The 27,058-nt window shown below is 40.6% G+C and overlaps 2 protein-coding genes across 2 annotated transcripts in view; both read left to right on the forward strand.

The window, feature by feature from the left end:
• The first annotated feature begins 717 nt into the window (after positions 1–717).
• Positions 718–5,361, forward strand: LOC147146052 (uncharacterized). Its single transcript, XM_086032334.1, has 4 exons — positions 718–1,179; positions 1,926–2,143; positions 3,411–3,579; positions 3,765–5,361. The coding sequence occupies exons 1-4, from the start codon at positions 807–809 to the stop codon at positions 3,947–3,949; spliced, it is 945 nt and encodes a 314-aa protein (XP_085888460.1). The 5' UTR covers positions 718–806; the 3' UTR covers positions 3,950–5,361.
• Positions 5,362–5,933: 572 nt separating this feature from the next.
• The window catches only part of tbc1d9 (TBC1 domain family, member 9 (with GRAM domain)), a 32,217-nt gene continuing 11,092 nt past the window's right edge, over positions 5,934–27,058 (forward strand). Inside the window, exons 1-12 of the mRNA XM_086032331.1 lie at positions 5,934–6,581; positions 18,175–18,285; positions 18,861–18,979; positions 20,593–20,821; positions 22,112–22,373; positions 22,452–22,659; positions 23,492–23,698; positions 23,791–23,946; positions 24,777–24,927; positions 26,115–26,329; positions 26,412–26,529; positions 26,726–27,011. Coding sequence (XP_085888457.1) covers positions 6,461–6,581; positions 18,175–18,285; positions 18,861–18,979; positions 20,593–20,821; positions 22,112–22,373; positions 22,452–22,659; positions 23,492–23,698; positions 23,791–23,946; positions 24,777–24,927; positions 26,115–26,329; positions 26,412–26,529; positions 26,726–27,011 — 2,183 coding nt within the window. The 5' untranslated portion in view covers positions 5,934–6,460. The remainder of the gene's footprint in view (positions 6,582–18,174; positions 18,286–18,860; positions 18,980–20,592; positions 20,822–22,111; positions 22,374–22,451; positions 22,660–23,491; positions 23,699–23,790; positions 23,947–24,776; positions 24,928–26,114; positions 26,330–26,411; positions 26,530–26,725; positions 27,012–27,058) is intronic.

Consider the following 27,058-nt stretch of genomic DNA (forward strand, 5'->3'; position numbering starts at 1 on the left):
AGGTAAACCCTCACACCACCTTCAGAACTTGTGTTTTATCTTTTTTTTCTGTTTATAACATTTAAATTCACCACGATAAAGAATGACCAGATATATAGAGAGATACAATATCATTATATAAGTAATTAACTTGATACAATACAAACATGCAGACTAAGATGTACACAATTTCATTTATCCTAACAATTTCATATTGTCCAAAGATGCAACCTAAAAGCTTTTTTCTCAATGTTTAAAAAAAAAATTAAGATGTTAAATTGTTTAACTTGTTCATCTTACAAATACTTTTCTAGATTGTATTTGTGATTATCCAATTAACCAAATTATTAAATTTAAATCAGGTATACAGTATATAAACTAATATTTTTGTGCATACAATTATTTTACATTTTATTTATTCAAAATCGATTAATCAATGATTTACTCAAAATGTTTTTTAGTCATTAATTTTACTCATTTTAACTTTAATTTTGATTTATAATCAAATAAGCAGTGATTTAATCAAGTCAAAACATGTTAAATGTATAGATAAAATGTATACATAAAAAATAAAATGATTTTATAAATATGCTTTTTAAAAATGTATTATTACAAACATTTTTATATTTTTACGAATATCATTTTTTACCCCAAAAAATTAACTTACAATTTTTTTTATTTTTTTTTACATATATAAATGAATAGAAAATGGAGAAACAATCCATCGGATATGGCTTCCGGGGGGCAGTAGCGTGCCTTTGCTCCCGTAAAAAGAGAGGAAGAAGAAGCGTTTTTCTGAACCCACCCAGCTGGTCTCGGTGTTAGCGATGGGTCGCAGTGGGGAGCTGAGCGACTTCCATCGAGGCATCGTGGTCGGATGCCATATGTGCAAAAAGACCCTGCGGGAGATCGCCATCATGCTCAACCTTCCGCGCTCCACCGTCAACAACGTCATCGTTCAATGGAAGCGAGAGGGCCGGACTTGTCCGCTGCCCCGCTGCGGCCGGCCGCACAAGCTCAAGGAGGAGCACCGGCAGGTTCTGGAGCGGATGGCCCAGGAGCAGACTTTCCCGTCCCTGCAGGTGCTTGCCGCGGAGTTCCGGCGGGCGTCCGGGGCTAATGTAAGCGCGGCCACCGTCAGCAGGGAGCTCCGGGAGATGGGCCTCAAACGGCGGTCGTCTTCCGAAGGCAAGGCCAAAGGTGGGTTACGCCCCCCAGGGCGGGGGCCTGCTGACATGTTAAAAGTGAAACATCGCCATTTTACTCTAAATTATTTCTTTTGCTCCAAGTAGTTTTAATCCCGTTAACGCGCCGTTGTCTTGTTTCGCTGAACTGGACTTGGCATTAGCTCAATAATACGGCTTCTTAAATTTACAGTGGACCCCCGTTATTCGAGGGAGAATAGGGACCAAGTCGGCCAGCGAATAACGCAAATTCGCATATAATTGACGCCCATTTAAACGTTTTGGGGATTTTTTAAAAACTATCTCATGGCACCATTTATATGGCTAGTGGAGCTATTTTGATATATATTTTTTAAAGTCGCATCTGTCTTCAAGTGGCATATTAAGCTACGAACGCAGCTCTGTCTTTTCCATCCATTATCCAATCCGCTTATCCTTACAATGGTTCCGGGCGTGCTGGAGCCTCTCCAAGTTGTCTTCGGGCAGTAGGCGGGGTACACCCTGAACTGGCTGCCAGACAATCATTTGCTTGATGCATTTAGATGGAGATGCACATAGATACAAATAAACATTTGCACTCACAATCACTCACAATTGTGACTGTGTTGCAATGTTGCATAGTATAAAACTTACAATACACAATTTTTTTCTTTTCTTAAAGATTTAAGTGATCTGTTGCACCACTAATCTCAACGCATCATTGTAATACAAATTGGCATTTGATTGTTTTTGTCAGTCATTTTGCTCTTTCTCTGATACCAGAAAAGAAGAAGGCACAGAAGGTGACAAAACCATCCGTTGAGGACGAATCCAAGGTGGATGGCCAAGACCAAATTGACGTGGCCCTCCTGGATCTGCGGGCGGGCTGCATCATCAGGACCATGCAGCTGCCCGGAACGGACGGCTTGTATTTGCAGCACGTGGATGTCGGCGAGGCTCACCCAAGGACGGTGGTCGGCGAGTGCGCGGTCGTCAACCAGGTACATCACCAAGAATTACAGTGCTACTTTAACATTACAATTTACATGGTTCCATCACCAAGGACAACAAGCAGCAGATACTGAACAATTCTTCAGAAAAGAGGTCAAATATGCATGCTTCAAGCTGTTTATTGCTACTCCCAGTTGAAGTTTACTGTAAAACGAAACATCTTAAAAAAAAATTTTAAAAAAAAGTCCACTATTTTAATGTTAACACATTATGAGAAATGCTATCGACGGGCTGACAAAACTAATGTCTATCTCTGCAGCTGTTAACATTAAACAACGTACATTTGAACACAAGCAATAGCAACCACTCACAGCCACAAGGCATCATATTCTTTTTCCTCTGTGAAAAATAAGTAATATTACTACAGCTGAGATAAGACGTCTTCCGTGTTCATCAAAGTTGTGTAGTATAGCTATCCTTGTATTGCACTGCCCCATGGTGGGCAATATGCACACACCGGGAAAAAAATATTTTGTAGTCAAATATTTTTTTTTAGGTGATTAAGGACAATTCTAACGTGCAGAATCAAAATGCCACATTGTTTTTTCTCAATCAGGTCAATGTTTTGAACTGTTATTTTCACATTTTTCGTTTACACGTGCAGGTATTTTCATTTTAATCACTAAATACTTTTACATTTTTGTATTTTTACTTTATATGCTGTATTTGATTACAGGTACTTTGATCAATGTCTGCCATTCATTTTACAGTAAGTTAAGTTTATAACATTTGATTCAACTATTACAAAATGATTCCCCCATCTTTTTCTCATATGAGAAATATTAACAAAAATCAACTAATAATGTCACAAAAATTGTTTAGTAAGAAAATGCGGGGGGGGTTTTGTTTTTATTTGTAATCAACTTGGCAAAAAAACTGACCTGAACAAGAGGAATGGATTGGATTTTTCAAATTCATCGAAGCAACGATCCACGATTGGGGGGAAAAAAAACAACAACAGAAGAATTGTAACACAGTGTAATCATGATGCACAAACTGTTTAATTATGTATTATAAAGTATAATACTGTACAGTGCTGGAGTGGTATCTTAATAAAAAACATGTTACAAACATTTTTGCTGGTGTATTTGAGTGGGCTGAAATAGATAAATGGCATTTTCATTTATTGCTTTGGGGATATGTTTTGAGATAAAACTCTGGTCACGACAAATTAAACTCACAAGTCAGGGCTCCAATGTATTTCCCATTGTAGTCTGCTAATAAAGCTAATGTTAGCATGCTTGATGTGTTTTGCAGTTACAGAACTGCATGGTTGTTCTACTGTGCAACCTGAAGCCCACGCAGGTGCGAGGCGTAGCGTCCCAGGCCGCAGTCTTGTGCGTAAGGTCGCCCGACAGCGTGGAGATCCTCGCACCTCCGAATGGAGCCGTACCTGGCGATAGAGTCACCATCCATGGATTTGCAGGTACTATTACACACCTGACGAGAGCTACGCGATATGTTGTTTGAACATCGCCATGGCGATGTTCGTGTGCATCGTCTCTATTCAATTGAAAAAAACTTGATTTATTATTATTTATCTAAAATAATAACCAAACTGCAATTTTAGACCTCATTAATTTGTAAATGATCCTTGCTTGTTATGACTAGGCAACCCGAACAAGGAGCTGGACTCCGCCAAGGCCTGCGAGCTGGTTGGCTCAAACCTCCGCACAAACGGCCAGTGCATGGCCACCTACAAGGGCGTGCCCCTGGAGGTCGTGGGCAAGGGCGTGTGTCGCGCGCCCACCTTGAGCGACTGTGAGGTCGTCCTGACTAACGGAGCAGTGGCGTGAAGGAGAGACGGACACTTTTTTTTTTTTTTTTTAAACTGTAAACATGGACAACATTCCCACTGGAAGGAGTCACTTTTTTTTTTGTATCTTCACTTTGAAATCGTATTGGTTTCATCAGATATTTGTTGATGCACCATATGTTTTACTTGAATTTACCGTATTTACTCCATTCCAATAGATGCTGTGCCTCAATTAATTGCCTTAAACTCCTCCTAGTTACCCCTCGTGTTAAAGCAAAAATAACCGAGTGCCATTAGATCATACGACAGCCAAGCAGTGATGTTCGACATGCAATACGTTAAGCAAAATGCACATTTGCGTGATCTTAAACACCTTACTACTAATAAACTAACACCTCATTCCCTCACATTGAAAGATAAACATCCGGGGGTTCCATTAGTTAACTGCAATTACCTTTATCCAGTCGACAGTCAAGAGTGGAACGATCCACCCGTTAAAAAAAAAAAAAAAAAACACAAATATGACTTACTTCAAGCAAGTATATTTCTCCTTGTTCATCCTAGTCTTAAAAATGGCAGGTGATGCCATTAGGTAACCTTGACCGCAGCCAAACAGTACAGATTAACCTTCAATACTATAAACAAAATGCACATTTGTATGGTATGGTCTTAATATAAATGCCATGCCTCCAATAAACAATCCCCTCCATGCACCAGTTCATCTAAAATAGAACAACAGGGGGTGCTATTGAGTAACTGACTATCACCTCTATGTAGTTGTCTAGCTTTACCCATAAAAAAACATTTGAGCAAAAATAAATAACTTGACATTTGAGCCGTCCGTGAGTCAAGTGCAAACAGTGTTACATTATCAAAGGACACAAAAATAGTACTGCTAACGTTGTGGCACTTAATTAACAATTCGAGGTCGACTGATCGTTTGTGTCAAGCTTAAGAAAAACCTTTGTGCGAATTTGAATGCCTTACTTCCAATGAACACCTCATAGTTGCAATGAAGTGACTAAATGGCCTCTATTTGTGGAGGAAATACGGTTATCCATTGTTACCTTTCTGCCAATAATTTACAGTATGTCATGTATTATCATTTTTACTATCTACTGGCAACATTTGTGCTTTATGATTTAAAGAATGTATGGATTTAATAAATTAATTTTGATCACTTTTTTTAAATAACGTCACCTCATCCTGTATATTGACCTGTGTATTCTGTCTTGAATAAAAGTGAATGGAAAAGAGTTTTGGGAAGACTTTCTGCCGTTTGCCTGTTTGAAAACTTTTGCTGAGTTATTTTTTTACTTTTTATTTTATATGAATTGATGTATTTTTGTAATTGATTTGGTTATTGATGCATTTGTACTGAATGTATTAATATATATTATTTCTTGTACTCAAAAAGCAGCAATTATTTGGTTAAAATTTTTAAATGTATTATTTACCATTCCATTCTAAATATGTCCTTTAATTGTATCAAACCTATATATCTAGATACATATCAAATGGTCTATTATTGGAGAAATGCCTTGGTATGAATTTGTGTAATTTATTTGTACTTAAGGTGTTAGTATACACTATCTACTACTACTTTTTATTTTGTTTTATCATAAGATTTCTTGTACCCAAAGCGCATAGTAAAAAGATTTTTCTGTTTCCAATTTTATTTAAACTTCCTAAGTCAGAAAGTGCGTAAAAATAAAATGTCAACATCCTGAATGTAACCCTCTAGATATATTTTGGATGTATCCCTTGCCCTTACATTTATGACTTTTTTTTTCCACAAATCACTTTTCATTTAAATGGGTGGGAAAATACAGTAATAAAATATTTTAAAACAAATGAATCAATAATTACTTTTTAACCTGGAGGAACATGTATTTCGGAGAAAAACAAAATAAAAGTCTTTTATGATATGATATTCCCGCTTCTTGGCTTGTGCCGCCACACGTAGTGCACGGCTTGTGACGTCATGCGCTGTGTCCAGTTTGTGACGTTACGCCTAGCGCGCAGGCTCTACTTTCCGTCAAGGAAGGAGAAGGAAGAGAGAGGGAAGACGAAGGATGGTGTCCGCTGGCCAGCGTCATTGTCATTCGTCTGGACTCACGCATGTCGACGTCGCTGCTGCAACACCATAGAAGCATATTTGATCCTTTTTTAAAAATTATTATTCCTTGGAGTGGCGGTGGAGAATAAACACCGAATCTAGTGGCTGTGCCGTGTAACGAGCGTCGTCGCGGTTCCGCGCACCTGCCACGGAGCCAGAGCACAACAAAAGCGTTGTAAAATGGCTGCGACCCTCCAAGAAATCCAAATCGTATTTTAGTCTTTTTATCCATGCCATCGAGAGGAGTGCGTTCGTTGTTTTGATGACGCTCGCACGACTAGCTCTGTTTTTAAGCTAGGAGTCTGGCTCGAATACTTGGCTAACAGCGAGTCCCCCGACCCCCCCCCCCCCCTTTTTTTTTAAACATTACTAATTAGAGTAATACTTAATTAGTGGTCCATGTGTCCTTAAAAAACGACGGAAATCATCATCATGTGGGTGAGTCCCGAAGAGGTCTTGCTGGCGGGCGCCCTGTGGATCACGGAGCGGGCCAATCCCTATTTCATCCTCCAGAAGCGGAAGGGCCACGGTGGGGAAGGCGGAGGACTGGCTGGTAAGGGGGTTTATCATCATTTATATTCATAATTTCACAATTGTATTCGTAAGGGTTTACTATCTTCGGCGATGCGTTGTTTTAAAGCCAGTCTTATTTATGGCCCTGTATAAGGAATAAATCGTTACAATGAAGCCCTATACTGTAGTCTTATAATTAGCCCTATGAATGTATCTAAGTGCAGATTGGGCTTTAAAGTAGAGGCGGTGGAAACGCTAGGGGGGGCTTAGTGCACAGACCCCCTTTTAGCTCACTTTTGCTCTTTTTTTCACATATTAGGGCTGGGTGATTATGGTGAGGAAAAATAATTACGATTATTTTAATTGAGATTGAAATCACAATTATTCAAATGATTATTGACTTAAAAGTTCAATATTTTTTTCATTCTGTGGCATCCACACCTTTTGATGAACACATTGAAGCCTTGATTAAGTATTACCCTTGTCTCGATCGCATTTTTTTTATCTTGTTTTTTTCACAAGTCAATTGTATTTCATGTCTTATGTAAATGTTTGTTTGTATGACAAAAAAAAAAGTCTTTGGATCTTTGAATCCTTGAATTATGAGGAATGGACAATTCCTTGAATCCTTGAAAACTCAACTTTAAGTATATCTTGAAAGGACAATGAGAAAATAAATTAGTAAGAAAGTAAAATAAGATAACACCTTGTAGGAGCAGTGTGTTGCCGTGCATGCATGTAGTACACTCAATGAGATAAGAGTAGAGTACAAGAAGAAAGTTGCGATTTAACTCTATTAATATAACTCATTATCCACAGATTGAGAAGAATTTGTGCCGTTGATTAGTGTTGTCTTAGCTGTGTGTACGCTATGTGTTTCCACAGCGTTTGAATGTAAATATTCATTATTTGAAGGAATATCACTTCCAAACTCGAGGCTAATTTCCCGTTAGTATTTGAATGGGGTCCTCCAATGACTTCAGCAGTAGGGATGTTTTGCATATGAAGCTTTGTATTTAAATGTACAATGTGTGTCATTGTTTTTGCCTTGTGTTTAGTTTTACAGGCTTATACTGGGAGATATATATCTTTGAAGGAAATGCCACTTTTATGTAACAAGGAGGTTTGATTTAAAAGATGAGAAACACTTGAAAACACTCAACAGTCAAATCAAACTGAATCTTTTCACTTTCAAATCTATGGATATACATATGGAGTCATCATTTATTGGGGAGGTATAATTTTGAAAGGAAATGCCACATTTACAGTGCTGACACGTTCATGCCTATGTACGTAAAATGACAACAAAAAGTCATTGTTTCATTGAACTCAGCCAGACCATGTCGAATGGAATTGTAATCGCATTGAATTGAATTGAATCGAAATCGTTCCACTTTGAAGTTGACCAATCCTTGAATCGTTTTGCACCCCGTTTATTGAGATGTGGATCAAATTGTCTTTTATTGGAGAGATGAACACCACTAATAATTAGGCATTACTTCTGGAAATTTAAGTACCGGTACTTTTTATTATGGAATTTAACCTTTGAGTATTATTTTGTTTTTTCGGTGCCACATTTTCTGCTCATGAGATTCTCATGACAGAGTTTGTTTATTCGGGCAATTCAATTGTTACACATTTGTTCTACTATATAGTTTTGTACAATAAAATGAATTCTCAGTTTGTAAACAAAGATGAAGTAATCAGGACTTGCATTGTTGGCGCAGAAAGAACGGCAAGATTCGTTAATATGTGCGCAAGCCTAAAGGGAAGCGCCTAAAGGATTGCGAAAATGTCTGGAATTACAATGTGGGAGGAAGATGTTACAAAGTGGCCCGATGTACATATATCTTTATTTAGTGGACGAAACTGCAGCCCTGCTTGGGACATCATCAACAGAAAGGAGAATTACATCCTCACAACTTACTACTTGCATGGCAGCGTGAGTAACATAGAAAGGTAGTCTGCTGGAGGATTTTGTTGCTTGTTATACTATATAAAGGGGAGCTGAGAATTGTGTCAAATTGTTGTGACGACGATCTCGTTGCGACCGCATTGTAGGGATACTTTGAAGTTGCTGAGGTGTTCTCTGATGCTCAGGGAGAAATGGCTAAGGTAAACATCACAAACAATAATGCTAACGAATTAAAGTAAATTAAAAAAAAAAAAACTTTTAGTGGACTGTCTGACAGCACAACACCTCCACATTTTATTGTTATCATTTCAGTCCAGGGCAACAGGTTGCTTTTCGGCCACCTGGAACTACCCTGTCGCCCATTATTTACAAACATTTTGAAAAGGGCTATACAGGATAATAAACAACTGTAGGCTGCCCTGCGGAGTATATAGTGGTCATCTACCACATGCGTTTTCAGTTTTGCAGTTTTTTTTAAATAACATTTTTAATAGGGCTTTCGTATTGGCTCTCATAACATCATAAATGGGAGGTACAAGAGGCGTCTACGTACGATTAGGGCTGCCTCCCTTTTAACAGTTGAATTTAGTGCTCATTAGCATGCAATATATTGCCATACACATGCACTTTCACACGACGCATGTGCAACGTCACACATACCGAGACGTGAGTGTTGCCAATCAAAGAGTCCTCTGTGATGCTACACGCGACAATATGCCATGATTTGTTCGGACTTTGAATCCGAAAATTCAGATTTTGGCCTCTCACCACCGATTTGTGCAAAACAGTAGTTAATCACCACACTGAACTTTGCTCCTCGCATAACACCGTCTCTTTAAAAGCGATAAAGTCAAATAATCATTTTGACTGTGCGTAGATTTGTTTAGATAGATTTGTAAAGCTTGAAAACGGATCATGAAGGGCTTTTAAAAAGGGTGGGTAAGCGTCATTATTTTTTAATACAGCTCTTGTCAGTAGATGTGTATTTGTGTATCTTAGCGTCACATTGGAATAGCGTGACAATCACATGACAGGTGTTGCAGTTGGACGTTAAACGTCATTGTGAATCCCATCGTAAAAACACGGAAACCTTTTTAGTTGAAGTGTTGTGTGACAGGATTTACAGCAAAAGACTCTCTGCTCAGAAACTCAAAATGCCTCAAAGCAAGAAAAGCGAGCGTGTTCCCGCCTGTTTACAAAGTAAAACGTCCTGACAATGCAGAAGCTTGTGTAGTCTGGAAATAACAGTGCAGCCACTGTATATATGCGTTTCATGCTGAATCATTCCACTTCCTCTTATTACCCCTGCCCTCTTCCCTTCTTGAGCTTCTGTCTAAACTTGGCCAAACAGCACATCACAAACAAAGAAGGGGGGGGCAGGAGAACAGGTGACGCGGGTTTAGGTTTCACTTCCTGACCTCCGTTTTCCCTTGCAAATTAGCTTATTTCAACAAATCTTTTTTCCCAGTCCAAATTAGGAGTTGTGCCATTGTAGTCTTGACCCAGATTCACCTAGTTTGTGAAGTAAGGTGACAACACCCTCTAGAGTACATAGCAGTGAGAAAGTGATTGAAGAGTATCAGAAATGTTTTTTTTTAACTCGACACCATTACCATGAAGGACTTTTATTGCTTCCTAACCAGAAATGGACTAAAACAAAGCCAAGCCGATAGTGCTCATTCTCCTTTATGGTTCAGTTGTCCATTTGAAAACTGCAGTTTTTTGGGAAAGTGAAGTGGAAGGACGTTTTACGTTTTTGTCAGTATTAACCCATGTAGTCTTTGCCTATGTAACATAGCCACCTGTTGGCCTGCCATACATACTCCACTGCCTTAAAGTGGAAATCAATCCAAACATATTTTTTTTCAAGAATATGTTGCCGGCAGGCCAACTAGTTGAAACACGCATTCTGATTAATATTGCGTTTGTGGAATATGAGTTAAGCAGCAAAATCCACCCATTTTTAGCCATCTCAGGGGGCGGCCATTTTGTCACTTCTGTCGACTGAAAATGACATCACCACTGCTCAGCGCTCAGGTAACGACCAGTCATGGCTCAGCTTCAGAAGACAGGTCAGCCATGATTGGTTGTTACCTGAGCCCTGAGCAGTTCTGATGTCATTTTCAGTCGACAGAAGTGACAAAATGGCCGCCCCCTTGAAGGCTAAAAATGGGTGGATTAACTCTTATTCCACAAACGCAATATTTATCAGAATGCCTTGTTTCAACTAGTGGGCTTGCATAAAACATATTCTTGAAAAAAATCAATTTGGTTTGACTTCCACTTTAAGAAAAGAAAAAAAAAAGGTTCATTGTAAGTTTTATAAGGACTACAATTACTGTTGTAAAGCCGTTTCTAGTGATCTTTCCAATCCTGATTTTGAATCTAACCCAATTTGAAGTGTGGTCCAGCGTTGTGGATCTTGAATCAAGGAACGATTTTCTGCTCCCGACCAGTCAGATTACGTTTTAGCTTGTGTATATGTCTATTTCTTTTGAGCAGATAAGTGAATCCTTTTGCTTCGTGGTATGTTGCATTCCCATTCCAAGTTTGTCTTCTTTTCCTCCATTTGTGTTGACAGTTTAAAAGACTGCGGACACCGACACGACTTAAGTGGAACTGTAACCGTCTGAATGGACTGAATGAGCAGTCAAGTCGTATATGTAGCTGTTCACTTCAATCGTTAACCTTAATCCTGTTACAAAATAGCCACATTGTTTCTGTATTTTGCATGGCAACATTTGTGAATTTCTTGTTTAAAACGGTGTCCAATAAATCCTCCTGGGTTCCTTTGCTGCGGCGTGCTTGGCAGTGCTGGGGGATGATGTCATCCTTATGTAAATGCTGAGCTTGCTGGCTTGCACTATGTGCCAGTTGGCAGTGCAACCACATGGCTCCCCTTCTTCGTCTTCTTTCGTATATGCACAGTTGTCAGCATTTGCAGGATGCTGCATTTTATGATCTTACATCCTCCAAATATGTTTTTTGGACTATTTGCCATATTTTTCTCACCGAAAGACTCAACTCAACTATGGCCCTATAATGTGCTTTATACTGAGATAATCTACTTCCATATTGGAACACTGTGTCTTTTCAGCCTACCACTCGTTTCTATTGCCAGAAGCTTAAGAGACACGTAATAAACACAAATAAAACTCTGAAATTGGGTCATAAACGCAAGTCTTATGCAACCTGACAAGCTGCTTTTGACACAAAATCACTGCAGTCCGCCATTTGGTGTCCACTGTTGTCTATTCTTTGTCCTTCAAATGCGCAATTTGAAGTACCATCTTTGAATACAGCACAGCGTCTTCCAAATTGTGCTCCTTGAATCGAGTTGGATTTATTTTTATCTTAACGGACTCCAAATAAACCCAGATGAAATTCTGAAATAGACCATAAACACTCTTTTCTAACCAGGCAAGAGACACTGTACTTTGATGCAGCCGTATTTCACAATGTTCGCAATTATTCTGGGTTGAATGTCAGCACATCAGTAAAGTAAGTTTAAGTTTCTGTAGGTCCAGTCATACATCTTTACAGGGACTTTAAAATTGACGTTTATGGCAATGATGCGCGAAAAATGAAACTGGCAGAGTTTAAAAACAAACAAAAAAATGCTTCAAGGTAAGCTGATTTGTTTTGCTCTTCCTAAACAAAGCACTAATTATGATTACAAGGAGGCACAACTCATCACATGGTTTCAGAGATGTGCTCTGAGGGTGGATCATCGGGGGGATTATGAAGCCTTGTGGGAATAACAAGCAAGAAAATGGCCTGTTACGTCACCAAGGAGGTGATGTTATCACACAAATTGGTTTGTTTGTGTGCTACTTTTTACCTTGTTAGGAAAGGGGATTTCAATCTTTTCTGAATAGCCTCACCGGAAATCTACATTTCCAACAATCAAATAAATGGGTTAAACAAATTCCAAACCTATCTTAAACATAGGACTTTGATCAAACATGGTCATTCTGCTAATAAGACTTTCTTATCAGATAGGTTGAAGTATGACTTGTATAGGGTCATGTATTTTAGCATTAACATTCCCAGTTGTGAATTTCAGCACTTAAAGCGGAAGTCAACGCAAACATATTTTCTTCAAGAATATGTTTTATGCAAGCCCACTAGTTGAAACAGGGCATTCTGATAAATATTGCGTTCGTTCAATAAGTGTTAATCCACTCGTTTTTAGCTATCTCTGGGGGCGGCCATTTTGTCTACTCTCGACTGAAAATGACATCACAACTGCTCACAACGACCAATCACGGCTCAGATTCAGAGAACAGGTTAGCTGTGATTGGTCGTTGTAAGCAGTTGTGATGTCATTTTCAGTCGACAGAAGACAAAATGGCCGCCCCCAGAGATGGCTAAAAACAAGTGCATTTTGCTACTTAACTTATATTCCACAAACGCAAAATTAATCAGAATGCTGTGTTTCAACTAGTGGGCCTGCTGGGAACATATTCTTGGAAAATATAACATATGCTTGGGTTGACTTCCGCTTTAAATCACAGACCTTCTGTAAGAAAACAGCTAAGGTCATAATTGATTCAATTACAATTTCTGTAGATGGGTTAGAATTCATTCATCATGAAAATGTTATACTTGGCTGCAACTAGCAGAGGCACAACGGGACGTTGGATATGGAAGAGCAGAACTCCAGCCAGCATAGGTCAAGCATGGAGGCAGAATTTCTAAACACCCGATTAAAAATAACATTTACACGATTAATAGATTTTCCTCACTGTCAGTCATGGAAATGTAGCTAAATGCCCATCCCTAATAACATATATCCCGTGTATGTCCAGCTTTAGATGTAGTTTGCCATACTAACACCAAAAGAACTATATTAGTAACAATGCAGAAAAAACAAACCCCAAAAAAAAAACTTGGGAGAAATTTCACTCTGGATCAGACAGCGTGGGTTGCTGTCAAGCGATCTTGACACCTTCGGTTGTCTCATCACAAGGCTGTTTTTCTTGCGGTAAAACCTCAAACTGTGTGGTTGCTGGCTGAACGCCTCGTTGTGTTCTTGCTGAGGTCACCTTCTGAGAAAGTGCTGGGATTTCTTTGTCTATTTTTTTGTTGCGTCTTGTCAGGCAAATGTTAAGATGCACACAGGAGCTAACTGCTTAGCAAAAAGTCATTCAAGACCGTTTGCTCAGCAGATAGCGGAGTGTAATTTTCGGTGAGTTTCTTGCCTCGGGAGGCCATGAGACAAATATTTAACATGTTTGATAGTTTTTGCCTGGCGTAAACTTCACTGCGCGCACCACTTGCGCTACGTGCTGAGCGCAGAAATTCAGGGGGCCAATCAAAACGCATCTTCGGGTCACTTGATTTTAAACTGGCAGCCTGCCCTAAATGCACAGCATTTCTGCCAGTCTGCCTTTTGCTCGGAGTCGACTGGGATAGCCTCCAGCTTCTCCTGATCCTGAACAGGATAAGCGATATGAAAAATTGATGAATGCATAGCATTGCTGATCTATATATGTTTTACTCAATAAATGCACTCCTTTTTGGTTTACATTCCTTTCAGCATTGTGACAATACTGATAACCGTGATAACTCCGCTCATCATTGTGGTGACAAGAAAAACGTATACTGTTTTAGCTTATTACTCGGAGCAACTTTGAAGACAGAACCTTAGCAGACTGTTTTTTAACATGATGCGAGCCATTTAATAACTCAGATAAGATAAGATAAGATAAGAAGGCTTTTATTGATCCCACAGTGGGGACATTTTTAGCGTTACCGCAGCAAAGATATAGGTCACACAGACGGCGGCATAATGTAGCCGTTAATGTACAGCTAACATTCAGAATCAAACCTGTGTAAATATACGCAGTAACCATGTGTATATACACATGTGTATATACACACCAACATACATCTACATATAAAGTATGAAGAAACACTCATTTTAGCCTGTACATAGTACAGAGGAACAAATACTGTAAGTGACAGTGCTGCAGTGAAATATAAGAAACATCATTGGATAAAAATAAAAATACAGTAGTGGGGAATGTTGAGTATCGCACAATATAAGCTCAGGTGCAGGACTGCACAATTGCACTAATGTCCGCCAGTTTGTAGAGACTAGCCAATGTTCTTGTTAAACAGTCTGACAGCAGCAGGCAAGAAGGAGCGGCGGGATCTCTCCTTTGCACAGCGAGGGTGTAACAGTCTGTCCCTGAAGGAGCTGTGGAGTGCTGTTAGAGTCCCCTGGAGGGGTTTTGCCGGGTTGTCCAGCATTGATGACAGTTTAGCCATCATCCTCCTGTCCCCCACTGAGTCCACCGAGTCCAGGGAGCAGCCCAGGACAAACTCTTGACCAGTTTGTCCAGCCTCTTCTTGTCCCGGGCCGAGACGCCGCCTGCCCAGGAGACCACTCCCTGAAAAATGACCGATGCAACCACAGAGTCATAAAAGTTTCTGAGGAGTGTCCCCTGAACCCCAAAGGACCTCAGTCTCCTGAGTAGGAAGAGTCTGCTCTGACCCTTCCTATAGAGAGTGTCTATGTCCAGTTTATTGTTCAGATGAACACCCAGCTACTTTGAGACTCTCAACATATTCATTGGTGCAGGTGTAGAATGTTGGCGCCTGCAGATATCCACCACCATATCTTTGGATTTCCCCACATTGATCAGGAGGCGGTTCTACTGCTGCTACATGACCCTATACAAGCTACAATGTCCAGGGCGAATGACAGGAAGTGTGCATCTAATTTGGAAATGCGGCTTTTATTACGGCGCTTTGTTCAACATTGGTTCTGGCAAAGTGCATGTGAATTGAAGCGAGACAAAAGTTGTAAAGGCAGTCATGATGGGGTGTGACGCATGAGTCGCATGAAAGGATTGGAATCTTAAAGCAGGAGTGGACAATCGATGGCCTGAGGGCCATATACGGCAAGAGCATTTAATCCGGTCTGCCATGCAACTCTTTAAAAAGAGTGAAAGGACTCTTGTTGATATAAATAATGAATAGTCCTATGATTGGGGGGAACCTACTGTCCAAAGACAGCTGGGATTGGCTTTAGCACGCCCGCCCCTTGTGAGGATAAGCGGATTGGGTAATGGATAGATGGATGGGTTTACTCATCTTACTTAAATTAAAGAAGGGTTCCTACAGGTGCTTGAAAACCTTGAAAGTGCTTGGATTTTAATGCTGTCAAGGTTTGAAAAATGCTTGCATTTTGGGTGAGGTGCATTCAAATGCTTGGAAGTGTTCGTCATATTTACCTGCAGTTTGACTCAATAGGCTAATTCTAAAATGGGGGGGAAAAAAATAACAAGTGTCCTTAAAATTGAAAGCTACACAGTTGATCGGATATTCTCACATCAAACTGAAAATCTCGTAAAACCCCTTGAGATTAAACATGACTTCGGAGTAAACAATCATGTCGGACGAAAAGGCATCAGGGGTCTCAAATTTTGTCTTGACGCTTGTTTGTGGATTTTTTTTAGCGAAAAAGCGACACAAAAATAAAATACGTTGGGCTCTCTTGCACCATGATTGTTTTGATTTTGGATTCCCACCGCGCTTCTTCGCCGCACGTCACCTCGCTTTCTGATCGTCAACCGGTCGCGTGCTCGTTTGCCTCACACGGTGCGAACTCGGGCCAAAACGATTCAATATGTTGAAGATCCCCGATTGGAGGTCGGATATCCTCCCGAGCGGTCGAGATCAGTCTGAGCACACTAGACACGGCAGGATTATTTGACAAGATTTCTTTGGAGCCATTACGAGAATCGGGGATCTGATGAAATATATTTTCATTAAAGGTAAACTATTTTAAAATTGACCCCTGTTTTTGATGTTAGGAAAAAGCATCAAGATCTACTGAAAGGGTTTTTGTACTCGTTTGTACTGTGAATGTACAATTTGTAACTTGTCATTAAAATGGTAACAGTCAATATCATAGCCACACTTGGAAGGCAAAATCTGCTTCATGAAACTGTGACTGAGGTATTGTGAAACAAAATATATTCCTTTAATTTGTTATCCTTATATTAGTATGGAACAGCTTTGTTAAAGTGAAATTGACATTTTGAGGGTGCATGTATTTGTATCGACTTAGGCAGTTTTCAACTAGAAATACGGTGTGAATCAGTCCGTGCTGTTCGATGTCATTGAGTTATCTAAGTAAGGGAAAAAAAATAATAATAAATTTGATAAAACAACACAAATGGAGACCTGTTTTCAAACATCAATGACATTGAGTCTACAGAAACTGCTTCATTTTCTATGCAGAAATGATTAAAAACATTTTCTGGTTTCATTGAACATGGTGGTTCAATGTTAGGCTTAGTGTATTTTTCCTACAGACAGCATTTGATGACCTCAAACAACAAGGCCATGGATTGATTTACACCGATTTTCACCTTTTAAAGGGTACTGGAAAAACTGGAAAATTGATCTTGGGAGTCCTTAAAAATGTGGCCTTGAAAAAGGTGTACAAACCCTGTTAAAGCGTATTCCAATCATAATCCCTAGTAGATATTATGCAACATGGTTTGTGGAGATACACACAGTACGAACTGGCCCAGAGGATGGGAATAATAGTCCATTATGATGATTGCATTTCGAGCCATTTATGCAACAGACTGTGGTTGCCAGAAGCAACTGGCACCATTCACGCTTATAAATATTGTGCGCTTTTATTTTACTCAACACACAGAAACAAATGTCCTCTGAAATCAACTGGCAGCTCCATTTTCTCAAGACTTTTTTTTTTCCAGCCCATCCATTGGGCTCACGTGTAGCCAGAACTAATGTGTGTCGGAAATATCGCTTATCTCTTTAACATTAGGCCATCTTCATTATATGCATACAGTGTAGTGTATGACAAATGTCAGCCTTGCCGTCTTTATGCAAAAAAAAAAAAAGTTGACCATTTAAAATGATTACATGGTGTAGTGTGCAGTTGTCCCATGTACTTTTCAGCCATGGTCGGTAAAAGCAAGCTGAATACTCACTGAAGTAAACGATTAGACGTACCGTGTAGGATACTTGACGCATACTCACTATGAAACTGGCCAAAGTTTGTACACTTGATGGTAGCACTAGCACAGACGCTAGCGAACATCGTTATCGCTACCCTTGTTCCAAAATACAGATCAAAATGACTTCACAAATGAATGTTTTACTTATAGTGTCACCTCCTTGGAGATGTTTTTTTTTTTTTTTTTTGCATTGCTACAGAGACCTTGCTCAAACGCACCAAAGCAGTGTTGGAAGAAATCTGATGTTTCTGCAGTATCCAGTAGTACAATTTATATTTTGGGTCCATTGAAGCCCGCTACAGTTCTCGAAATGGGCTCGAAATGATATGAAGGCCCATTCGTAGCTTTGTTGTTAGCAATGACATTACACTTAAATATACTGCACTATCCTCACTTAAAGTAAACAATATTTTTATATCAATTTTCATATAAGCCTGGGTTTGGTGTTGTGCTTTCGCTCTCAAGTGCCCTCACCTGGCTGTTTAAGCTTTCTCCGATGGCCTTCAGTTGACATGAGGTCTTATAAAGGAACAAAATACAATAAAAGATCCAGGTGCGATTGTCACGCGCGCCTGCTCTTCATTTATTATTTTGCCAAGCTACTCCAGCTGTCAGTTTACTTCTGGAGAGTACTTTTGTCTATGTGATTGATTTTGGCGTTTTCCTATTGGTTGCCTTGCCTAAGTACTGTGTTTTGTGTGTTGTCACAGGTCTATTAGTGGGGACCTTGGATGTGGTCCTGGATTCAAGTGCACGGATGGCTCCCTACAGGATTCTCTACCAAACCCCGGACTCTCTATCCTACTGGATCATTGCTCACGGTGCGTAAATGTCAACTCAAGCAATTTAGGGTTACAGTCATCTTTGAAAGGAAGGAGATGTCCCCTCCCCCTCCATCCGCCATATATCCTGCCATTTCCCATGTGTGCAGCTGAATGCCACACATTATATCATACCCCGGTGTCAAGGGATGTTCAAGAAGGAGGGAATTTGGAGTTCAGTTTTGCTTTCCTGTCTTTTGCAGCTGTATCCTCTATTATTGTATTTTGTCCAGTCAGAGCACATTGTAAACTAGAGAGTTAGTCGCCTCTTAGTAGCTTTCACTCAATTGGGAAGATTGTCCATAAGAGTTTGGAGTGTGTTTGTACAAACGTTTATTCAATTGTTAGGTAAGAATTTTATTTTATTAGGTTAACTAACAGTTATTCTCTCCGTGTTCTTAATTCCTCTGTCCGGATCTAGGTAATCAGAGAATATAGTCGTGTTGTGTGAGAGTGGTTGAGTGGGGAATTTCAGTTCTCGATTTAGTCTGTGTCTAGAAAACAAAGATAGCAATGAGGTTGTATAGCATTATTCTGTTCTGGCGGGAACATTCACATGTCTGTTTGCTCCTCAGGAACGTCGCGTAAGGAGATCACCGAACACTGGGAGTGGCTGGAGCACAACATGCTGCAAACGCTCTCCATCTTTGAGAATGAAAATGACATCACCACCTTTGTCAAAGGAAAAGTCCAGGCAAGTATTGGACACACAAAACAAAACGTGTAAAAATAAGGACTAGTGCAGAGTGCCCACGAGGCCCTGAACAAGTATGTTTTGTTCTTTTGTCCTTTTGTGTATTGAACCACTTGAGAACATTATTACAGATATGGACCCTTCACACAAAAAATGTTTTTGTACAGTGGTTCTCAAACTCTTTACACCAAGTACGACCTAAAAAAATACTGAGCTATACAGTAATGTAGTAGGCGTAAAAAGGCTTATAAACAAACAGTTCCCTAAGTGTAAATGGAAATATATAGTACTGTTCTTAAAAGTTAAATACAACTGAACTGTACTTGAAAAGTAAAAAAACGTTGAGGGTTTTGGTGGGAAAGAAATCTGGTTAACTACGGTTTTAAAATAAGCCGTAATTGATCCCTCTTCAGGGGCAATAATACAATAAAGTATTTTGATGTCTAAAAGTGGAATTTGAACCCTCACCTGCCACCTTCTTTGTAAAGTGTAATACTTGGAGTACAAAAGCCAGTATTTATATTTTACTGGGATAATGGATAATGGATGGATGGACTGGCCAAACCTAACCATCATTTGTCAAAGCAACACAGAACAAACAAAAAACACATTGCTATGGTCTCACATTCGGGTAGCAAGTACAAACTTGATTAGATTCAACTTGGCCAGATCTCGGGTTAGTCGGCCCCGGCCACATTGTTCAGACGGGCGGGTGCATCGGTAGTATGTAATGATGCAGAAACTCAGGCAGAGAACAATTAATTCTGCTTTTCAACTTCCCTCCATTGTTTATTTATCGGCATACAATAGAAACCGCTACTGTGAGACACTTTCATATTCTATTCCCTTTGTAATATGATGTAATCATTTTCATGTTATCAACATACATCAGGGGGCCTCCTTGAAAAACAAATGCCTTGCTTCAAATAAAAAGCAGTTGAGGAAATATACCCTAATATGCACTTGTAGAAATCTTGGTTAGTTGTTTTTTTTCTTCCCTTTATATTGCTTAGCGGTCATCATGTTTGCCTCACAGTTCTGAGATTCTGAGTTTGAGCCTTGGCTCTCCCTGTGGGTATTTGCGGGTACTCCGGCTTCCTCCCATATTTCAAATACATGCATGTTAGGTTCATTAAAGACTAAGATGTGAATGTGAGTCTGAATGGTTGTTTGTGTGGTTGCGCCCTACGATTGGCTAGTGACCAGTCCAGGGTTCACCCCACCTTTCGCCCACGAGTCAAAATGGGATTGGCTCCAAATTACAATAACACTTTAATCACCTCAATTTGAGAATCCCTGCCTTCTGGAATGAACCACTCCTGTCCCTGTGGAGAGTGTCTCCATTTCGCGACCATTATGAGGCGTGTCTAGAGGAAGTAACATGGTCCAGACTCAAGGTGCTGAGTCAAGCTAGTCTACCACATTGCCGCTTCACTAACGAACAAGGGATCATAAGAATCACATTAGTAACATAAAAGTAACCGTACAGAGCATGCTCAAAATGCCCCCCAGACATTACTAAATCTGCTTTTTACAAAACACAGCCGTCTCGCTTGTCCTGGAACTCAGTCCCCTCTTTGTGTGGGTGTTTGTGTGCGTGTGTGTGGCTGCAGGGCATCATCGCCGAGTACAACAAGAACCACGACATCAAAGAGGACGATGACACGGACAAGTTCAAGGAGGCCAGCTCCAAGTTCCGTAATCTGTTTGGCATGCCGGACGAGGAGAAGCTGGTCAACTACTACTCGTGTAGCTACTGGAAGGGCAAAGTGCCACGGCAAGGCTGGCTCTACCTCAGCATCAACCACCTGTGCTTCTATTCCTACCTGCTGGGCAAAGAAGGTTGGTACAGTGGTATACCTCTACTTACGAAATTAATTGGTTCTGGCAGAAATTTCTTAAGTAGAACATTTTGTAAGAGTGTAAGAGACGCGTTTTCCATGTAAATGCCCTAATCCGTTCAAGCCCCCCAATATTCAGACATAAATGTTTTATACAGCATAAAAATGCATCAAAACATGTAACAAATACATGTTGCAATTAGATTATTGCACAATAAATGAGAGTTGTGCATAATGTAAAAAGTAAAGAATAAAAATGTTGGCCGTTTACCTTTTAATTGCTGTCCTCATCGCGTTTTGCCCTCTTTGGTTCATGTTCTCTCAGAAGTGGTTTTTGCCTGGCGTTTTGTAAAGAACTGATTTAATAACGTGGCGACTGTCGATACATTACGGTCATATTCTTTGGCGAGATCAACCAAACGCATCCCTTTTTCATACTTTTCTATTATCTCTTGCTTTGTTTGTATGGACAAAAAAAACGATTTTTGTCTTTTTTTTTTTTTTCTTTTCCTCGTTTCTAATTCACGTCAAACTATCGGAACACCTCATGGCCCGAGGGGCGAATGACAAGGGCGCTGCATAGACATATCCATCACATATCTATCTATCTACCTGTCTATCTACACACATAGACACATACGGTAGAGGTCCCTCTTAGCCAATGGGATTCCAGGAAGATGCTCTGTAATTTTTACCTTTCATATCCTGAAATTTCTTTCATAACAAGAGGCAATATTTTCCTGTTAAGGCATTTCGTAACTTGAACATTTCGTATGAAGAGATGTCCGTAAGTAGAGGTACCACTGTACTAGATTGGGAAAAAGGGTCCCGAATGCTCAGTTTTGATTGACACTGTCAGAGAGGTCTGAATTTAATACTGTTTTATTATTGTGTTGTACTGTAGTTTGGACAGGTATAGACGAGGTCTAAGTACAGACCATGGTCAACATTCGGGTGTCCTAGAAGCAATCTGTAGAAACATACACTGTATCTGCATTCAGAAACCATTTAATAACGACTTGAAAGTAGCGAACACTTCAACCAAAGAGGCGCTGATAGTATAGCTTAATGCTATTACATAATGGGAAACGCTGTAGATGGGCTAATGAATCGCATCAATGTGGCGGCATGATAACCTTTTAAGCAACGCATATCATGTTTGAACACAAACGGCAAAGCAACGCACTTGTTAATTCCCATGGAAAGTTTCCAACTTTGAATCCGTCTGGAATTTTGTAACTCTGTTGTTCACTCATTTGTTTCTTAGTCACGTTTGATATGTGTCTTTCAGTCAAACTGGTGGTGCGCTGGGCTGACATTACACAATTGGAGAAGAGTGCTACCCTGCTGCTGCCCGACGGCATCAAAGTGAGCACGCGCAGCCATGAGCACGTCTTCTCTGTCTTCCTCAACATCAACGAGACCTTCAAACTGGCCGAGCAGCTGGCCAACATCGCCATGCGCCAGCTGCTGGACAACAAGGGCTTCGAGGAGGACCGCTCGCTGCCCAAACTCAAGAAGAAGTCGCCCAAGAAGGTGTCTGCCCTCAAGAGGTGACTCGTTCACACTTAAATTTGGACTCTTTCTTTTCCTGTTTTACTTGATGTGTGACATCTTCATTCTTACGACAGGGATTTGGATGCCCGAGCCAAGAGTGAGCGCTACAGGGCACTCTTTCGTCTGCCCAAAGACGAAAAACTAGATGGGCACACCGACTGCACCCTATGGACCCCCTTCAGCAAAATGCACATCCTGGGACAGATGTTTGTCTCCACCAACTACATCTGCTTCACCAGCAAGGAGGAGATGCAGTGCAGCCTCATCATTCCCCTCCGCGAGGTCAGTCAACGCAGACTAAATACACAGGACACTTCATTAGATACACCTGCGAAATGTGATCCATGTAGATGTTGCCCTGGAAAACATCAAATATTTAACAGTTTATTTCACTTTTTCATAATTGTGTTTACTTATTTAAGTCTTAATATTAAGTATTATATTGTCGCTCTCCTGTGAAAAACACTAATGTCCAATTTGGGAAACATTTTCAATTTTCACGTTCATGTGATGTCTGTAGCGCGGAAACATCATTCACGTAAAAGAAAATTAAAAAAAAAAGGACACAAGTGTTTTTCACAGGACAGCGACGATATGTTAAAATAGAATGACCTCAAGTCAACCTATTTCCACGGGATCAATAGTTTAAAAAAAATTCAAAATATATCAACATCGACCAATATGAAATACTTAAATCGTGACATACCTTTCAGCCATATCGCCCAGCCCTAGTTGTGATTGTCACTCTAGTGACCACTATGCATGAAAGGGTTAAAAATACAAAAAATACCCTAAATTTGAATCTAATCCAATTGAGTTAGCATGTCGGTGTGGCCCTGTACACCCGTTTTCATTTCTCACATGACCTCTTCCAAAATGTAATTTCCCACCTCTGACTTGCAGTTTGGGACCAAGCGATCAGCTCGCTGATTTAGCGCACTTCTCCAGGGCAATGGTCTGGTCCCCAATCTTTCTTCAATTTTCCATCAATGCAGTCTTCAACAGCACTGCATCATAATAGGAGATTTATTGTATTATTGTGTCTCTTAGATGACTCTTGTATTGTATCTCATTCGAATGTGCAAGTGTACTTAATACAATGAACAACTTCCAGGTGACCATCGTGGAGAAGGCCGACAGCTCCAACGTGCTCCCCAGTCCTGTCTCCATCAGCACCAAGAACCGAATGACTTTTCTCTTTGCCAACCTGAAGGACCGGGACTTCCTGGTCCAAAGGATCTCCGACTTCCTGCAGCAGACGCCCTCCAAAACCTGCCTGGAGCGGGAGCTCACCGGCAGCCTCAACAGCTCGGACGACGAGGTGAGGGTTGATGGTTTGGCGCGTGGTGGTCATTCCTTTGAGTTTTGCTTCCTGAAGATGCTTTTTTTTTCCCCCCCGTTTGTGCTTTCTAGGTTTATGGATCGCTGCTGTCCAGCAGCCCACAGCACAGCGTGAGCTCCGAGGGCGAGCGCACCTTCAACCTGAACGACAGCAGCGTGCCCACCGCCTCGCAGGCCCTCATGACCATGTACCGACGCCGCTCGCCTGAGGAGTTCAATCCCAAACTGGTGAGCCAAATGCCATTTGGAGCTAATTATACTTAAAGAGGAGTCATCACACTTAAATTAATGTACAATACTATTTTCACCCCAAAAAATGTGGCAAAAAAATCTTAAATTGTATTTTAAATCCCTATCCAACATGTAATTGATATTCAATTAGTGGTATATGGACAGCCAGATCTAGAAGTTCCATTTGCTGTTCTATGGTTATCATCCCAGTTTTCCTCTTTTTCCACCACTTGTACCTTCCTGCCTGTGGTGGCATCACAGTGATGAAAAAGGCAAGAGAAAAGCCAAAGAAAAGACAAACGTGACCACATCCAGCCCGCACCTTTATTTAATCCAGCCCACCAAGCATTTATTTACATGATCAAATATTAATATTTGTTGCATTAATTTAGCTCTTTTTATTAGCAGTTTCATTTATTCATGTATTCTTTATCTTGTTAAATAATTGGTTGAGTTATTCATTGATAAATAAGATTTTCAAAAGTTGCAAAATGAACAGAAATAAGCAAGTAGAAAATTGGCTGCCCCCTTAGATGGATAAAAATAAATCATATTCCACAAATGCACAATTATTAATCAGAATGCTGTGTTTAGATTAATTGGGGTGCATTGGACATATTGCAAAGAAACCGTTGGGGTTGACTTTCCCTTTAAAGTTTTTAACCTGTGAGGCAGACTTGCCAGAAGAATTTGGTTGCACTTCAAATTAGTCCACATTTGGGGCATTCCACTTTCATTGTTATACTGTATTAAGATCCCCGGTGGCAATGTCTTGGTGTCTCTTTGCTTTTTTGCAACAAACTACATGTTGTTGCTTGTGTGCTCAGGCTAAGGAGTTCCTGAAGGAGCAGGCCTGGAAGAACCACTTCACAGAGTTCGGCCAGGGTGTGTGCATGTACCGCACAGAGAAGACCAAAGAACTGGTCCTCAAAGGCATCCCTGAGGGCATGAGAGGAGATCTCTGGCTACTGTTCTCTGGTGAGATCCAACGAATCAATTAATCTCGCCTACACACAAAAAAACAAAATCAATTGCCAGACAATATTTGTCATGTTTGATGTGGAACACGATAGAGTGACAGATCTTTTTGATAATCAGACATGCATTCTTGCATGTACTGGTCAACAATGAAGAAGAATGGAATGGAAATCAATTTCACTGCACAGATAAAACCCGGGATTTGACTACAAGCCGAAGTTCACAAGGGCAAAGCAACATCACTTTTAGTACAGGAGGTCCTCAGTTTACGAAAGTCGGAACGAGCTCCAGCTATTTATTTGTATGAAAACACGCCATAGACATAAGTACAGTGGTAGTAACTCAGCATAGCTTGTCGTGCCGCGCAAAAACGTATTCTTAATTAAGCCCATGCGCAAACCAGTTCTTAGCCGTAGAATGTCATAGGAGCACCGATTGACACTGCCAATCAACGTGGCATTGACCGCAGTAGTCGGAACACAAGCCAAAACAAGCATTCACACTCAAGTTCACACATAAGGACAAATATGAGTCTTCATATAACATAAGGAGCACGGATAAAGGAGAACATGGGCAAGAGATCCAAACTTTACACAGATATTCAGGAAGACATTCTAACCACTATCAAACAGTGCTGCCACATGATGCATTATATGAATATTGTCACAAATATACAGATTTTATCACAATACAGCAATTATGTGAATATTGCTGGATTGCAAGTAACTTTATAAATGGAAATGAGAAAAATGCGTTGAAGTGGCCATTACAACCACACCGAGCATTTTGACAGACAGTAATTTTTGCTTTATAGATCCAGCGGTATCGATAATGTCTAATATATATTAAAAAAAATGTTATTGAATTTATTTATTAAAAGCCACGTCTACGCTTTCAAATTCGTTTGGAATGATGTTTCTATCTGCTACAGGGGCTGAGATATCAAATATTTTGTTGGTGTTGAACTTTTGGGAGAACCTCAGGTTTCAGAGGATGATTCTATAGTCGGCCTCAGCTTTTGGGGAGATGTTGAGCCGGGCACTTTAGGTCTTAATGGGTTAACGTGTGCTGAGTTGGTTCCATGCAGTGGAAAAGGGCGGCATTGAGACTGCCCTTTTCTCACTCAAGACCTATTGCACTACACCAAAACATAAATGATGCTAATCAATGAATACCTTCGTTCGCAGGGGCCATCAACGAGATGGCCACACATCCTGGCTATTACGAAGACTTGGTGGAGCGCTCCATGGGCAAATACAACTTGGCCACAGAGGAAATTGAGAGGGACCTCCACCGCTCCCTGCCGGAGCATCCCGCCTTCCAGAATGAGATTGGCATCGCCGCCCTGCGTCGGGTCCTCACCGCCTATGCCTTCAGAAACCCCAACATTGGATACTGTCAGGTAGGGTGCTCAATATCTGCTTAGTGACTTGAAAACTGATGTGTGTTCTTTTTTTTTTGTTGATATTTTGATGACATCGCAGGCTATGAATATTGTGACATCGGTGTTGCTCCTCTATGCTAAAGAGGAGGAGGCCTTCTGGCTACTGGTGGCGCTCTGTGAAAGGATGTTGCCGGACTACTATAACACCAGGGTCGTAGGTCAGTATGGAAAATCAGTACATGAAAACACTCATAAGTGCCCACATAAGTATTCAAACAAAGCTCCTGTTTGTTTGAATACCTATGTGGGCACAAAATTTGAGGTACAAGCTAACTTGAATCTACGCAGGGTCCAATGAAATGCTGGAGGCCAATGATGTCAGAAAATGTGATCTTGGCTATGTGATATCCTCAGGAGCTCTGGTGGATCAAGGCGTGTTTGAGGAGCTGGCCCGCGAGTACGTGCCTGAGCTTTACGACTGTATGCAGGACCTCGGCGTCATCTCTACCATCTCGCTTTCCTGGTTCCTCACGCTCTTCCTGTCGGTCATGCCGTTCGAGAGCGCCGTGGTGGTCATGGACTGCTTTTTTTTCGACGGCATCAAGGTGATCTTCCAGCTGGCGCTCGCCGTGCTGCACGCCAACATTCACCAGCTGCTCAGCTGCAAGGACGACGGCGAGGCCATGACGGTGCTGGGCAGGTGAGAAGGGCACAAAAAAAGGTGAGGTGTCACCTTGTTGTTGTACT

This window comes from Filicampus tigris, chromosome 6 (assembly GCF_054856515.1).
Source record: "Filicampus tigris isolate MCC_2025a chromosome 6, RoL_Ftig_1.0, whole genome shotgun sequence".
In the NCBI taxonomy this organism is placed as follows: domain Eukaryota; kingdom Metazoa; phylum Chordata; class Actinopteri; order Syngnathiformes; family Syngnathidae; genus Filicampus; species Filicampus tigris.

Bases quoted from the DNA above. Each gene is read 5' to 3' on its own strand.
- LOC147146052 (XM_086032334.1), top strand. From the start codon at position 807: ATGGGTCGCAGTGGGGAGCTGAGCGACTTCCATCGAGGCATCGTGGTC. The intron at 1,180-1,925 runs GTGGGTTACGCC...CTCTGATACCAG, and splicing joins TTCCGAAGGCAAGGCCAAAG to AAAAGAAGAAGGCACAGAAG. The intron at 2,144-3,410 runs GTACATCACCAA...TGTGTTTTGCAG, and splicing joins AGTGCGCGGTCGTCAACCAG to TTACAGAACTGCATGGTTGT.